General features: G+C 41.2%; 1 protein-coding gene across 12 annotated transcripts in view; it reads right to left on the bottom strand.

Annotated features, from left to right (window-relative positions):
- ZC3H14 (zinc finger CCCH-type containing 14) overlaps positions 1-15,762 on the bottom strand; it is a 64,231-nt gene that overhangs the window by 8,203 nt on the left and 40,266 nt on the right. For 3 of the 12 annotated variants that reach the window (XM_027775499.1, XM_027775495.1, XM_006158006.3), the window contains 3 exons: positions 9,207-9,281; positions 3,114-3,273; positions 2,147-2,379 (listed from right to left, as the gene is read on the bottom strand). The exons of 2 other annotated variants lie outside the window; for them this stretch is intronic. In XM_027775499.1, coding sequence (XP_027631300.1) covers positions 2,147-2,379; positions 3,114-3,273; positions 9,207-9,281 — 468 coding nt within the window. Of the gene's footprint in view, positions 1-2,146; positions 2,380-3,113; positions 3,274-9,206; positions 9,282-11,235; positions 11,880-15,762 lie in introns of those variants that run through there. 7 more of the 12 variants (XM_027775501.1, XM_027775500.1, XM_006158007.3 and 4 more) reach the window with 4 other exon arrangements.

Here is a 15,762-nt window from a genome sequence, read left to right on the forward strand (position 1 = left end):
TCTGGTTTTCCCAACTAACATTATCTATGCTATTTTAACTTTTCTTGCTCATGTCTCAAGATGTAAATTCACTTTTTAAGAAAAATTTGCTAACGGACACATACCCTCACCAGAGAAAGACGGTGGCAGGGGCTGGTGGCAGGGGAACTACAGATAAAAAGTGAAATTCCCCAAAGGGGATGGCCATCCTGCAATCCCTTCTCTCAAAATCCTGGGCACACATACCCAGCATATTTTTCAAGCCACCAGATCTGGAACTTGAACTGAGCAGTCAGCCATGTGAGATCCAGTCACCTTAACCACCATACCAACAGCTGACCTGGCAAATTCACATTTTATTCAAAGTTATAAAGTTACCACATAATGATGGCCAGTGGAGATGGCTATTGGCAGCATTCTTAAAACATTAAGGGACCAGAAGATGGTGTAATAGTTAAGTTGCTGGATTCACATGTAGTCAACTGCAGTTTGAGTCCCTGACACAGCGACTTATAACTCAAGCTGGATGTGTATGTGCATGTGCCCAAGATCCCAAGAAGAGAATGGAGAAGGGACTGTGGCAAGGCCAAACACCCCCCTGACTCCCGGAAAGTGATTTCTCACTTTCTGTTTCTCTGGTAGGTGCACGTGCCCTATAACAAAAATCTCTCTTTAAAAAAAAAAAAAAAAAAAAAATCACATTAAAAAAAAAAAAAAAACCCAGAAGCAACTACAAATTTTCAACACATACAAACACGCCCCCCTTCAGAGGGAAAAGGTATAGAGGCCAGAGACTCTATGTGGCTTTCATGTAAGAGTCTCTCCATCTGCACCCACATTCTAATGACTACTGAGTTTCATCCTTGGGAGCAGCAGCAAAACTGTGAGAAGACATGGGAAGGGAAGCTCACCATGCCTCACAGCTGTTCCATGATGACCACATCATGTGCATGGATATACAAGAGAAAAATTTTTACTAACATTTTATTTATAGTGTCATGTCTACTAAAAAAATATATATATATATATTTATATATATATACACCAATAAAGCCTAACATTGACATCAACATTAAACAAAATTAGGTCTAATGGGCCAAAATACCAAGCTACCAAATTGAAAACCAAGAATATCAAGATATTATTTTGACAAAATATACAGGGTCAGGAAACCTACACTGTCTACTGCAGTTCTTTTAAAATTTTTTCTTCATAGTCTATCAACATATAGATACATCAGGTCAGATTCTCATCTCCCTTCACTAATCCATTGATACACAGCAGGAAAAGCACTCAGGGATAACAGCGTTATAATCTTCACTATTTCACCGTTGCTCCCTAAAGTCTATTATGTTTTCAAGTGACTGAAAAAGGCAATGAATACATTTTCTTATCTCTGCCAAGAAAAGGATTACCTGGGAAAGTTTTCAAAACCCATTACTGTGTTTCTTCAAATGCTAAGACTTTCAAGAATCTATAATTCTCTCTTGCCAGCCAATGAAGAGATGTTTCTAAAAATTTCAGAAGTTCTGAGAAGCAGGATTACCATTCTGCATCATGAATGAAAATGATCAGTGGTGCTGCCGCTGCCACTGCTGCTGGGATTCAGTAAGAGAAGCAGCCGTGATCAAAAAAAAAAAAAACACGTACCTACCCAAAAGCATGGTGCTCTCTGAACTCGGTTCACCCGTGTTCTGTTAAAACATTATGTTTAACGTCTTCCACATTAAACATAGTGCCTTTTCTACACTCCCAAAGATATCTTAACAGATTAGGTAACAAATTCCTTTACATTTCACAGGTAGAAATAGCATCAAAAGTCAAATGGATTTTTTTTTCACATCAGTTACCAGAGAGACTATTGCTACACATAAAGAAAGTGACAGTATAGTCTCTCAAGAAAAAAGAGGTACCCAAGGCATCAAGAACAACGGTTCACCATTTAATGAACACAAGAGAATTCCACAGCAGAACTCTATTTCAGCACAGTAATAAGAGCCCACCTACAAAACAAATTAACAGTCTAACATGGCACTGGTGATTTTGTCTGAAAGGAGGAAAGCCATCACTGCCTCTAAGAGAAAGGCAGGCCTGACACCAGTGCTCATTCGTGGTAGAGAAACAAGCTGAAGCCCCCGGGAGGGGAACATCTGCACTCTCAACACACCGTTGGCAAAGCTACCATCTGGGTCATCAAGCTGCCTGCTCATCAACTGCAACTGCTGAGGGTGGAGCAGACCTCTGAGTCCCTGGCTTGAGGCTGCAGTTTGGTTTACGGGTTTCATTCCTTCAAAGCACATGTCCTCCTCTTGATCTGACATGTATCCTGGGGGGCTGGGGACACCATCCAGCGTCACTATAAACTTGGGACTTGCAGGTTTATCTGGTTGTACAAGATCTCTGCCAGACAGATAAAAAATACCATAGAATTAGGGAAACAAATACAAAATGCTGAGCCTCCTACAGTGCTCTTTAGCAGAACTATCACTCCCTTGCTTTGCGTGTGGCTCAGTATAAAGCATCTTGGTAGAAGTTCCAGGTCCAGTGTTAGTGGATCCCTGCTAACACAGGATGGCCATGGCCAGTCACTGTGACATCAACTCCAGTGCCCCTTCAGCCTGCACTTGCTAAGGGCAATCTCCCTTCAATCCTGACCCCATCATCCATCTGAATCTCATAGAGTCAACACTGAAATTAAAAAAATTAGCATCAGTGCTCAGAATACAATGGCCAGCAGTTTCGCATTTACCGAATTTAATTACCTCTTCCTTTACAGAACATTTCATCCATTTTCCAAGGCAAGAATAGCCCAAACCCAATTTGCTAACTCTAGAAACATTCCCAGTTTGATCATCCAGCTTTTAAAATATTTTCTGGATGTTCCTAAGAAAAGATTCTTAATGAAATTAAGTCATAGACTAAGTTTTTTATTGTAGGATAACAGATTTCTAATCAAGAAAGATGAGCTAGAATTTTTAAAAACGGAACGTGGCTAACTACTCTCGGCTAGTTACTGAATAAACAGACACACTCCACACACTGGGGGTCGGGGTGGGGAAGGAAGCTGGGGACTAGTGGTTACCCTGCACTAGCTAATCACACAATGAGCTACACAAGAAAAAGAAACCATCTACCGTGTCTGCATAAGGTGTCCTGAAAGAACCCGAAGGGTATCTGCAGTCTTCATCCCCGACTCTTGGTTTGGTGCCACTACTATTTCCTCAGACAGCTTTGGCTTCTTCAGAATAAATGATCTTGTGTCTGCATGGACCATGGATTCCATGTCATAGTAATCTGAGCCAAAAAAATTGGCCACAAATGTTTACTTCTGAATATACCTTGCATTCCCAACATCAAACATGTGAGAAGAAAGTCAAATCTTATATATTCAAGATTCTTTTCCAGGAACTCAGGCAGTCCTTTCCTCATAGGGCATATTACAAGTGGTTCTAATAACTCCCTTCCCTGCCCACAGTAGACAGGTTCTCCAGTGAGGCATCTAATGGGATGTTAACAATACATACACATAGTTCAAGTCTTTTCTAAAAACATGAGAATTGAAGAGTTCCAATATTCCCTAGAATTATGATACACAGACTGTTGAACTACTTTTCTAAAATGTGTCTTGTTCATTTTGCACAGTACCACTTACAGAGGAGAACAGGCCCATTAAAAGCATTCAAGCTAGATAATTTCTACCTGATTATAGATAGCTACTTTAAAGGGATTTTATGATAAAATTTTCTCTCAAAAAAAAAAATATATACACATAGCAAGGAGAACACTGACCACCAATGCAAATAATCACAATCTACAATATCCTTCTAAGCCCGCTTACTTAATAAAATATGCAGAGACTTGCATGGCTGACCTATCGATATGCTACCAACTGACTCAAGTTAATGTGCTTCTTTCAAAGAGATAAATAGTAAGAATCAAAATTCAGAGGATATTCATTTATATTCACTCAACAAATATTTACTGAACCGAGAGTACTCTGCTAGGTACACAAAGAAAATAAGACAAAAAACACAGTTCCTCAAAACCATGACCCAAAAGGAGTGTAAACAGATATTCACAAACTATGAAGCAACTAACTCTGGCTCGGAAATCCAGGACGGGTTTGTGAGAATGAACAATCCAAGTAGGTATTAAAAGAATGGGTGGGAATAAACTGAGAGAGTGTGAGTACAGAGTGAAGAGAGCACTTCAGGAAGAGGAAGACACATGTGAAAAGGTAGGTGCTTTCACAGGTAGAGAAGGTGGTGTGTGGGACCAGCAGATGGCGTAATGGTTACATTCCTTGACTCCCAAATGGCCCACCACAGTTCAAGTCCCTGACTCAGCAGCTTGAAACTTATGCCAAGTGCGTGTGCATGCATACCCAAAATCCAGAGAGGAGAATGGAAGAGAAGGGACTGTGGTATGGCCATACCCCCTGGAGGGTGATTTCTTGCTTTCTGTCTCTGTCAAACACACGCACCCTACAGCAAAAATACCTCTTAAAAAAAAGAGACAAACGTGGTGAGGGCAGGTGAGTGGGAGGAAACTTGAGGCATATGATAAAGGATCTTCCATATCTCAAAGTCTTGGGATTCTGGTCTAAAGCAGTAAGAAATCGTAACAGGTTCCTAAGGAGAGTGGCATGATCAAGTTGTTTTTGGCAAAAAAGTATTAAAAAAGGACTGGAGTCCTAGATCTGCTAAGAGACTGCTATCCAGGAGAGATGGTAACATCCTAAATTCAAAGATTCTCCACTCTCTTGGGACCAGAAGATGGAGTAATGGCTATGTTGCTGGACTCCCATGTAGTCAACCGCAGTTCGAGTCCTGGACCCAGTGGCTTAAACTCATGCTGGGCATGTGTGTATGTGTGCATATGTGCCCATGATCCTGAGAGAAGAATGGAGGAGAAGGGATTGCAGTGTGGTCATCCCCCTGGGGGGTGATTTCTTGCTGTTTCTGGAGAGCACACACATCCTATAGCAAAAATCTCTCAAAAAAACAAACAAAAAAAATCTCCATTCTCAGTCCTACTCTTAACCTAACACACACAAGAGGGTGAGAAGACCAATTTCTGCTCCTATCAACACGTCACTCACCACTCACCACCAGCCACGCACAACCGCTGTAGTTCTCAAGCAGCTTTTCAGGAGGGAGCAGGCCTGCCTCCCCCCAGCAGGAGGACGAGAAGTTGAAATAGGAAACACAGCAAAGAGGAGGAACAGATTGAAAAGAGGGAGAAGGTAAACATTCTGTTGCTTAGATTTATCTGTTTATAGTCTTCGTGGAACTCTCACATGTTTTCAAGTGAAAATTCAGATCTGACCCTCAAGAAGGGGAGAGAAATAGAGGGGCAGAGTCAGAAAAAGAAGGTCAAGCAGAGCGTTTAACTAGATGCATTCAGTGTTGCCACCTCTCACTGAGTCCTTAATCAGACAATGCAGATTCTCTCTTCTATGTTACAGATGACCAACATGTAGCTCAAAGTTCTCAAAGGGGGCTGGCCCCAGAGTGCCGTGGTTAGGTACTGAGCAGAAGCTGGATCCCACATGGCCAACTAGAGTTCAAGTCTTAGCCCCAGTGCTTAAAAACACACTGGGTGTGTACAATTAAATCCAGGACCCTGATGGGATGGCAGAGATGTGGAGGACAAAGAAGACCCACGGGGGAGTGGGTGGTGGTGGTGGTGTTTTCCTCTCCTTTCCTTTTTCCTCACCCTTTTCAAGCACACATGCACACCCTTCTGGCATTAAAAAAAAAAAAAAACTTCTTCAATGGCTGAGGCTACTAGTGGCTAGGTGAAGTGGAGTCTAGTATTTGGGCCAAGGGTACTGCTACATCCCGATCCACTGCCGTACACCTTCTGAGGTAAAGCAGTTCTACTACTTCACACCTTGGGAGAATACAGAAGAAAGGATGATAATGCTGAGGGCAGGACACAGGGTAAAGCTGACACTATAAGGGGCATGATGAAGATAATAAAGGGGAATAGGACTAGCATATGGTATGGTAGTTAAGGTACCGGGTTCTCACATGGCCGATCACAGTGAGTCCCAAACCTGGCAGCTTGCTTTCTCACTTTCCCTCTATCTCTTTAAATCTATCTCTCTTTAGTGAATATACATAGCCTATAGCAAATAATAAATTAAATAAATAAATGTTATTTATTATTATTCTTCAATTTGATGAGAAAGAAAAAGAGAGACAAGGAAATTGAGAAAGCAAGCCACCAGGTGTAGGACTCAAACCACAGTAGGTCTAGCACTTTAACTGCCATGTCATCCACTGGTCTCCCTATAGTAAATTCAATAATAATAAAAAAATAATAGGGACCAGCAGACAGCGTAATGGTTACATTGCTGGACTCTCACGAAGTTGACTACGGTTTGAGTCCTAGACCTGGAGGCTTAAAAGTTATGCTGGGCACGTGTGCATGTGTGCCCAAGATCCTGATAGGAGACATGAGAAGAGATTGTGCTGTGGCCATCCCTGCAGAGGGTGACTTCTTACTGTCTCTCTTGTCTCTCCAGCGAGCACACATGCCCTGTAACAAAATCTTCTCTGGGGAAAAACCAAAAATTAATAATTATATTTTTTAAAAAACAATAGGGACCAGCAGATGGCGCAATGGTTACATTACTAGACTCCCACATAGTCATCCACAGTCTCAGACCTGGAAGCTTAAAAAAGTCATGCTGGGCATGTGTGCGTATATGCCCAAGATCACAGGAGGAGAGTGGTGAAGGAAGAATTATAGTGTGGCTACCCGCCCCCCCTACCATGAGTACCTGCTTTCTGTCTGTCTCTGTCTCTCTGGTGAGTGTGCGTACCCTATAGCAAAAATCTCTCTTTTAAAAAGGGGGGGGGATGAAAAGGAATGAGGAGAATGAAGTAGAGAGGACTGTGAAGTGGCCATCCGCTTGAGGGAAAAATGATTTGTCATTTTTCTTTTCACTGTCTTTCTCCAACAAGTGTACATGCCCTATGGCAAAAACCTATAAAAAAGAAAAGGAATAAGAACAGAAACTGAAGTCCTGATAGCCAAAGGATCTATGACAGATGAAAACATGAGGATGTAAGCATTGCATGCTACAGTTTAGGAAACCATTCTAAATGAGCCGCTGATCATGGGAGGTCAGATGGGTGGGAGAGTGAGTAACATCTTTGAACCCATGCATTTAGCTTTTGTGGTCTCCTTAAACTCTCTATAAATTTCAAGAGGGTTTTTGCTTTTTTTTAAAAAAAAAAAATGAGAGAGAGACAAAGCATAACCAGAGTAGCCAGGGTGGTTCTCCACCACAGGATCTATGTTCAAAATATGAAGTCAAAAATCCTCCACCCCAACTCATGAACCCAGAACACCAATCAGCTTCAGTCCTAAAAACAACCCAGGGGGACCAGCAGTTGGCATAATAGCTATGTCACTCAACTCCCATGTAGTCGACTGTGGTTCAAGTCACAGATCCAGTGGCTTAAACTCACGCCGGGCGTGTGTGTGTACATATCCAAGATCCCAAGAGGAGAATGGAGGAGAAGCGATTGCAGCGTGGCCATCACCCCTGGGGGGTGATTTCTTGCTTTCTGTCTCTGTTTCTCTCTTTCTGGCGAGTGCACGCACCCTATGGCAAAAACTTCTCAAAAAAAAAAAAAACACACACACACACAAAAACAGGAACTTTACACATCTGAGAACCTCTATCATGAAAGACAGTCAAAACAAACCACTCAGAGAAAACTAGACCAAAAAGAGAAAGGGGAAATGTCAAAAAACAATACAAAACAAAACCTGTTAAGACCTTCAGAGACGTAACAAAAATGAATTACATACAAGAAATACAATCGGTACATTAAAAAATTGCAACATGCAAAACAGAAGGGCTCTCAGAAGTTAAAAAAAAAAAAAAAGAACAAAAAAAAACATAATGGGAGGTAAACTAAGAACTGTAGTCATTCACAAGCCTTCTAGAGCTCTTTAACACTTCAAACTGTATGTGTACTACAGATAAAAAGAAAAACTAAGAGGCCAGCAGGTTGGCATGGTGGTTAAAGCTGCTGGATTCCCACATGGCTGACCACGTTTCGAATCCTGGACCTGGTAGCTTGCTTTCTCACTCCCCTTCTGTCCGTCTCTGGTCAACTTCAAAAATATAAAATAAAATAATGACAATGAATAAAATTAAATAGTTATAAAAAAAAAAAACTAAAGAAAATGAAAGAATGTACTAAAGCTGATGAGGTCAACACGACAGTCACAGACCTTGGCTGCCAAACTCTCTGTAACAAAATACTCATGTAGAGAGCAGAATGTAAAGTCAGAAGGTAAGATGTCAAAACAAAAGATGGAACGCATCTCCACATGTTGACAGGTAGGAAGGATAAGCCAGGGGAGAAGCAGAGCTAAGTTAGAGTAGTATGGCAACATGATGACACTCAGAAGGGGAGCACCTGGCATCTGGGCACAGGCTGACTTTGAGAGACGAGAAGTGCATCGTTCTGAGACCGGAAGCCAGGAGATGGTCAGGAAGGACAGTTACTGATGGGGAAGTCCTGATAGAGGACAAAAGAAATTCAGGAAGCAGCTAAAGGGATGTGGGTTTCTAAGAAAGGCCAGACTTGAGGACTGGAGGGAGGAGAAAAGAAGTTGCAGCACTCAACAGTTACTTATGTATTGAACATGCATCTGGCAGGGGTGGGACCCCAAGGACACCAAGATAAACAAGGCCTAGTCTCTGTCCTGAAGTACCTTTCAATATATGGGAGGTGGGGAGAGGGAGGAAATGGGACAGACAGGTACACAATTATATCACAGTGGTTCTAGAACAAGTTCTAGCTGTGGCAGGTGATAAGTATCTAAAGTGAAGTAAAAGAGAGGATAAGGCTGAATAATCAATACAGGATACTAAAGCAGGTCAGGGCAATAGCAAAAGTCAGATCGAATGACAGTTAAGTTAGGGACTTAAGTCATTCTCAACTGCAGTAAAGTGAGCCAACAGGTGCCAGGTACTCAAGTAGAATGGCATGAAAAAAAGAAAATTTTCCAATAAGCCAAAAAAATACCACATAACATGAAGAAAACGCAGGTCTTATCTCCTGGCCCTAAGAGTTTCCAAATATAGCATCTTAGGGCAGGATCTAAGAGATTAAAGATACATTAAATGAGGTGTAAGAATGGAAATGGCAACTGAAAATTGCTAGACTGCAGTGGAAATATAAACATCCACCAACCTTGACTGAGCTGCAGAGTTTCTGCCATTACTGGGTCAATCTGCAGTCGGGATAATAATTGCCTCTGTTGAGTTCCTAGAATACAAATTGCAAAACTCTAGTAAATATACCAGCATGTGTTTCCCAGAAATTAATCAAGTTCTTACTTGAAAGTCTTAAAAAAGTAACTTGTAATCTCCAACAACACAATTACTAATATTTGCAGGCCAAAAGCATACCCTGTAAGACAAAAAGCTGTGCTCAGAGTTAAACCAAAAATGTCAACACAGGACACTCCTGGGTTTCCCTCTGTTACGAAACCAGTTTTCTTAGGTTACAAGTAAAGCTAAAAGGTTAGGAAAAAAGCCCAGGAAGGTACCTGTGGGACCAGCAGCTCTTGCTAGAATGTGGTCCCAATCAACCACACCAGAAATGTGCCAAGCACCTCCCTCTGTCATTCAGGACCTCACCACTCTCCCACCCTGCCGTCTCTGAAAATAACAAAACACATAAGAATTGTGAAGCAAACCCTCTAGAGTTATCTGATCATGGAGTTCCCAAAAGACCAACCATGGGTTTGAGTGGATGCAGAGAGAACAATGAACAAGGGCACTCAGACCTGTGCAGTCCAGGCCCTACGCCAGCAAAGCATAAAATATTGGCTAGATCGTCTATGAGAAAAGATGCTCAGTGAAAGTATTTATTACTTAAGAGGTTCATTATGCAACTCCCAATATTAGGGTCATTAACAGGACTTAATAACCACATTCCCAACTTACAAAAAGAGGGATGAGAAACTGGTTTTCTCTACCTTCAATGTGATGGAAAACTCTTTCAAGGTGAGAGGGTACTATAATTCTCTGTACCCAGCACAGTGCTTAGCAAGTATTAGGCACTCACTGACTCAGAACAGAAGCGTTACACTACAGCACACAAAGGGATGCACTTGGTAGGGTTCCAAACACTGAAATACCAGATGTCTCCATGCTAACTTCTAGTTATCTGTTTCAGTGGTTTCCCAAGGCAAGCTTTGCTCACTCGGTATAAGCACAGGGGCAGGCGATCTCTTGCCAAGCATCATACCACATTCAAGGTGGTCTTAAATTTTAAAAGCTATATTCAATTTTGGGGGCCAGCAGTTAGCATAATGGCTATGTCGCTGAATTCCCATGTAGTCTACCGCGGTTTGCATCCCGGACCTGGCGGCTTAAAACTCACACCGGGCCGTGTGTGTGCATGCCCAAGATCCCAAGAGGAGAACGGAGGAGAAGGGATTGTGGCGTGACCATCCCCCCCTGGGGGGTGATTTCTCACTTTCTGTCTGTCTCTCTGTCTGTCTGGCGAGCACACGCGCCCTATAGCAAAAACCTCTCCAAAAAAAAACACTATATTCAATTTGAAATTTCACCAGTATTTTCTTTTAAAATCTAAGTTACACTATATTACTTATAAGCAGTAGGACCAAAGAACACTGGCAACTCATCAAATTATTAATACTATGGCAAAAAGAGTCAACCTTGAGCAATAGACTGAAACCAGATAGCACGTGTTCAAGTCATATTCCTGTGGGACAGCCTGCATCCCTTTGTGTGCTGAAGTGTAACCCTTCTGTTCTAAGTCAGTGAGTGCTTACTTAATACTTGCTAAGCACTGTGCTGGGTACAGCCTGATTGAAGAATGTTCTCTCAATCCAGATAGCTAGTTACTACAATAGATCTTTTAACATAAACCATAACCGAGAGAATACACATTTTAAAATAATTTCACACAACTGGCAAGAAAGTAGACCATTCTCTCACATTTCAAGTTTTACTTCATCTCTATCTTTTCAAATCATCATTTTGGAGAGTCCCACTAAAGAGGATGGAATTCTGATAAAATTCGTTTTTTAGCTAAATCGCATAAAGTCCAAATCTGTCTTTCAAGGCCCATGAAAAATTCAAGTTCTCTATGTTTTGCAGCCTCCTTCCCAGAGCTCCAGTTAAGATATGTGGAGAGAAAGAGATCAGAGGAAAAGTACCTAGAGGATGTCATATGCTAAGCATTTTACCTTTCTCAATGTTTCTAAGGAAACCAATTATTTTTACATCAGTAGTCCTTGACTGTGATTCAAAATCTATTTCCTCTTGAAGATCTTCAAACTGTCTGTTGCATTCAGATGTTGATGATGAATATTCACTCATTTTAACCTCCAAAGATGATAGTTTGGCTTCATTCTGTGACACCCTAACATTTAAATCAAAAAGGCTTGCTTCTACTGTCAAAATTGCTGTTTTCATTCCCTTAATTTCATTTATATCCGTTGATATTTTCCTTAACAAGTGGGAAATATTGTCTAGCTCATTTAGTGAACAAGAGGAACTTGTTATTGAACCTAAATCAACTGGCTCCGGTGAGAGGCAAACAGGTGGAGAAGGTGATGGAAATCTTGAAGACATTTCATAAAATTCTCTCTCCCTTAACACCTGGTAATTTTTCCTTCACAGCCCATTAAAATGTCTCATCAAAAGCAAAAACAGTGATCAGTGCTGTATCTTAAGTATTAACAATGAAAATTATTTTAAAACCTGTAATTGAAAAGATAGGGTTGTACATTTCTAGAGTCAAAACTCAAAATCTTTAAATGTTAAATTACACACACCAGACAAATGTTCTTTCTGCTACAACTAAGAAGCCCTAATATGCAGCCCCCTATATCCTCCAAGTCCTACTTAAGGCTCCTCTACAAATAAACCCTATTATTACATACAAAATAACCCTGACTTCTGATTGGCCGAAAACAGACACGTGACACACAAAGAATTTCTCTATTATTTACTTCATATGATGGGAATGCTGAAGGGTTGCACCAGAAATTAACCAATACAAGGGCCAACTCCATGGACTGGTGGTTAAGAGTAACCAGATCCCACATAGTGGAACGCTTAGTTCAATGCTGGACCTGGTACCTTTAGAAACACTTTGGGTACATGTGCAAACGTTCCCAAATTTCCCAAAGAAGGGAGAAATGGAGTAGAATAGATTGTGGTGTGACCACTCCTATGAGTGGTTTTTTTCTCCTCTCCATCTCTCTACTTAGCATATATTGCATTTGTCCTCTAGGAAAGAAATATTATAACAACATTTAGTATTTTACATCTGAATATATGAATTTAAAGTTTTTTTCCCTTTTCATCTATTAAAATCCAACATTCAAGCTTCAGATTACTTCTCAACTCTTTTATTCTATCTTGAGTTTCACTTCCCCTTAAAAACATGCATATGGGGACCAGCAGTTAGCATAATGGCTATGTCACTGGACTCCCATGCAGTCGACGGCGGTTCGAGTCCCAGATCGGTGGCTTAAAAGTCAAGCCAGGTGCGTGTGCATGCGTGCCCAAGATCCCGAGAGAATGGAGGAAAAGGGATTGCAGTGTGGCCATCCCCCCTGGGAGGTGATTTCTCACTTTCTATCACTCTGTGTCACTCTTTCTGGCGAGCGCACACGCCCTGTCCAAAAAAAAAAATGTGTATGACTGGGACCAGCAGCTGGAGTAATGGCTATGTCGCTGGACTCTCATTTAGTCGACCGTGGTTCGAGTCCCAGACCCAGTGGCTTAAACTCACACTGGGCACATCTGAGTGCATGCCCAAGGTCCCAACAGGAGAATAGAGAAGGGACTGCAGCAAAGCCATTCCCCTGGGGGATGATTTCTCACTTTCTGACTTTATCTTTCTGGCAAGTGTATGCGCCCTACAGCAAAAACCTCTCAAAAAAAAAAAAAAGAGGGAACCAGCAGTTAGCGTAATGGCTATGTCGCTGGACTCCCACATAGTCGACCGCAGTTCGCGTCCCAGACCCAGTGGCTTAAAACTCACACCGGGCGCATGTGGGTGCGTGCGTGCTCAAGATCACGAGAGGCGAATGGAGGAGAAGGGATTGCAGCATGACCATCCCCCCTGGGGGGTGATTTCTCGCTTTCTGTCTCTCTGGCGAGCGCACGCGCCCTATAGCGAAAAAAAACTCTCCAAAAAAAAAAGATATGTGTATGATAGTACTGGCATTTCCTTTGCAAGGAGAGGGGAGTAAAGGCAACTAGACCTATGATCACAGACAAATCTTTTTTTTTTACTTTATTTATTTATTTAAATTTGACCAGAGAGGGACAGAGTGTGTGTGTGTGAGAGAGAGAGAGAGAGAAAGAGAGAGAGAAAGGGAAAGCTGCCAGGTCCAACACTCGAACTGTGGTTAGCTATGTGGGAATCCAACACCCTTAACCACCACGCCTCCTGCTGGCACCAACAGACAAACCTTTTTACTAATAGATGAGATAGCCCAGCCTGTGAGCCTGAAAGTCAAGGCAGCTGGATCCAACAAAGCCACACATACCAGTTCAAGAAACACGCCAGGAATGTGTGCATACCCAGAATCCTAAAAGGAGGGACAAATGGAGGAAAAGGGACTGTGGTGTGACCATGTCCCATGGAGAGAGTATTCTCACTCCTCTCTGTCCCCAGTAAATATACACACCTTCTGGCAAATTAAAAAAAGAAAACAAATACATGAGGTAATAATAAAATTCAACTATACAAATGGACAAATAAGACTCAGCCTTGGTTTGATACTAGAGCATTATTGGAAATGTGATTTGGGGGCCTGCAGGTGGCGTGGTGGTTAAGGGTGCTGGACCCCCACATGGTTGACTGAGATTCCAGTACCAGACCTAGTGGCTTATTTACTCACTCCTTTCCCCACTCTCTTCTCCCTCTCTGGTCAAATTAAAATAAGTAAATAAAGTTAAATAAAATAGTTCTTTTAAATAAAAAAATGGGATTCTTTGAGGCCAGCAGGTGGCAGAGTGGTTGAGGTGCTGGACTTCCACATAGCCAACCAATGTTTAAGTCGTGGACCTGGTGGCTTGCTTTCATACTTTCCATCTGTCTCTGGTGAGTACATGTGTCCTATAGCAAATTTAAAATAATAATAAAATAATTTATTTTTTAAAATGTGATTCTCAAATATTTTCTCCCATTTAGTGGGGTTTTTCACTTTTTAGATAGTATCCTCCAAAACACAAAAGTTACACATTTTGATGAAATCCAATTATCTATTTTTTTCTTTGGTTGCTTGCATTTTTGGTATATTTAAGACACCATTCCCTAATTCAAAGTTATAAAAACGTATACCTACTTTTTTTTTCTACATGTTTTATAGTTCCAGCTCTTTTTTTAGGGTTTCTTTCCATTTTAATTGTTTTTTCTTTATTTTTGGAGGGTTTTTTTTTTGGCTATAGGGCACATACGTTCGCCAGACAGACAGAGAGAGACAGAGAGAGAGAAAGTGAGAAATCATCCCCCAGGGGGGATGGACACGCCACAATCCCTTCTCCATCATTCTCCTCTCGGGATCTTAGGCACGCATGCACACGCGCCTGGCGTGAGTTTAAGCCACCGGGTCCAGGACTTGTACCGCGGTCGACTATGTGGGAGTCCAGCAACATAGCCATTACGCTAACTCCTGTTTCCCCATTTTAATTTTTTTTTTTAATATCTTACAAGGTGAGGAGCCAATTTCATTCTTTTGCAGGTAGATAGTTGTTCCAGTATCATTTTGAAAAGATTCCTTTTCTACTGAATTGATCTGACACCCTTGCCCAAAATCAGTTGACCATAAACATATGATCACTTCTGTCCCACTGGTGTATATGTCCATCCTTACACCAATTCCAATACAATCTTTATTTCTGTAACTTTGTAGTAAGCTTTGAAATTGAGAAACATAACTCCTCCAACATTATTCCATAGTTCTGGGGAAAAAAAATTAGTTGGAATTTCAACAAAGATTGAGTTGGATCTGTAGACATGCATGGAAACTACAGATTGCCATCTTAATAATATTAAAGTCTTCCAACTCACTCACACAGGAACTCTCTGCATAGCTTTAGTTTGAGGAAGAACATTTTAGTTTAGTTTACTCCCTATGAAACAAATAAGCTGCGCAACACAGGATGTAGAAGGTGATACCACTCACCATGGACTTGTCCAAAGAATTTTTTAAAAGGACTGGTTTTTGGGGCTAGCAGATGGCATAGAAGTTAAGATACAGGACTCCCATAGCTGACCATAGTTCATCTTGCTTTCTCACTTTCCCTCTTTCTCTTGCTGGTCATATTAAAAAATAATAATAATAATGGGGCCAGCAGGTTATGTGGGAGTCCAGCAACATAGCCATTACGCTAACTCCTGTTTCCCCATTTTAATTTTTTTTTTTAATATCTTACAAGGTGAGGAGCCAATTTCATTCTTTTGCAGGTAGATAGTTGTTCCAGTATCATTTTGAAAAGATTCCTTTTCTACTGAATTGATCTGACACCCTTGCCCAAAATCAGTTGACCATAAACATATGATCACTTCTGTCCCACTGGTGTATATGTCCATCCTTACACCAATTCCAATACAATCTTTATTTCTGTAACTTTGTAGTAAGCTTTGAAATTGAGAAACATAACTCCTCCAACATTATTCCATAGTTCTGGGGAAAAAAAATTAGTTGGAATTTCAACAAAGATTGAGTTGGATCTGTAGACATGCATGGAAA

This window comes from Tupaia chinensis, unplaced genomic scaffold, assembly GCF_000334495.1.
Source record: "Tupaia chinensis unplaced genomic scaffold, TupChi_1.0 Scaffold000568_1, whole genome shotgun sequence".
NCBI classification, from domain to species: Eukaryota; Metazoa; Chordata; class Mammalia; order Scandentia; family Tupaiidae; genus Tupaia; species Tupaia belangeri.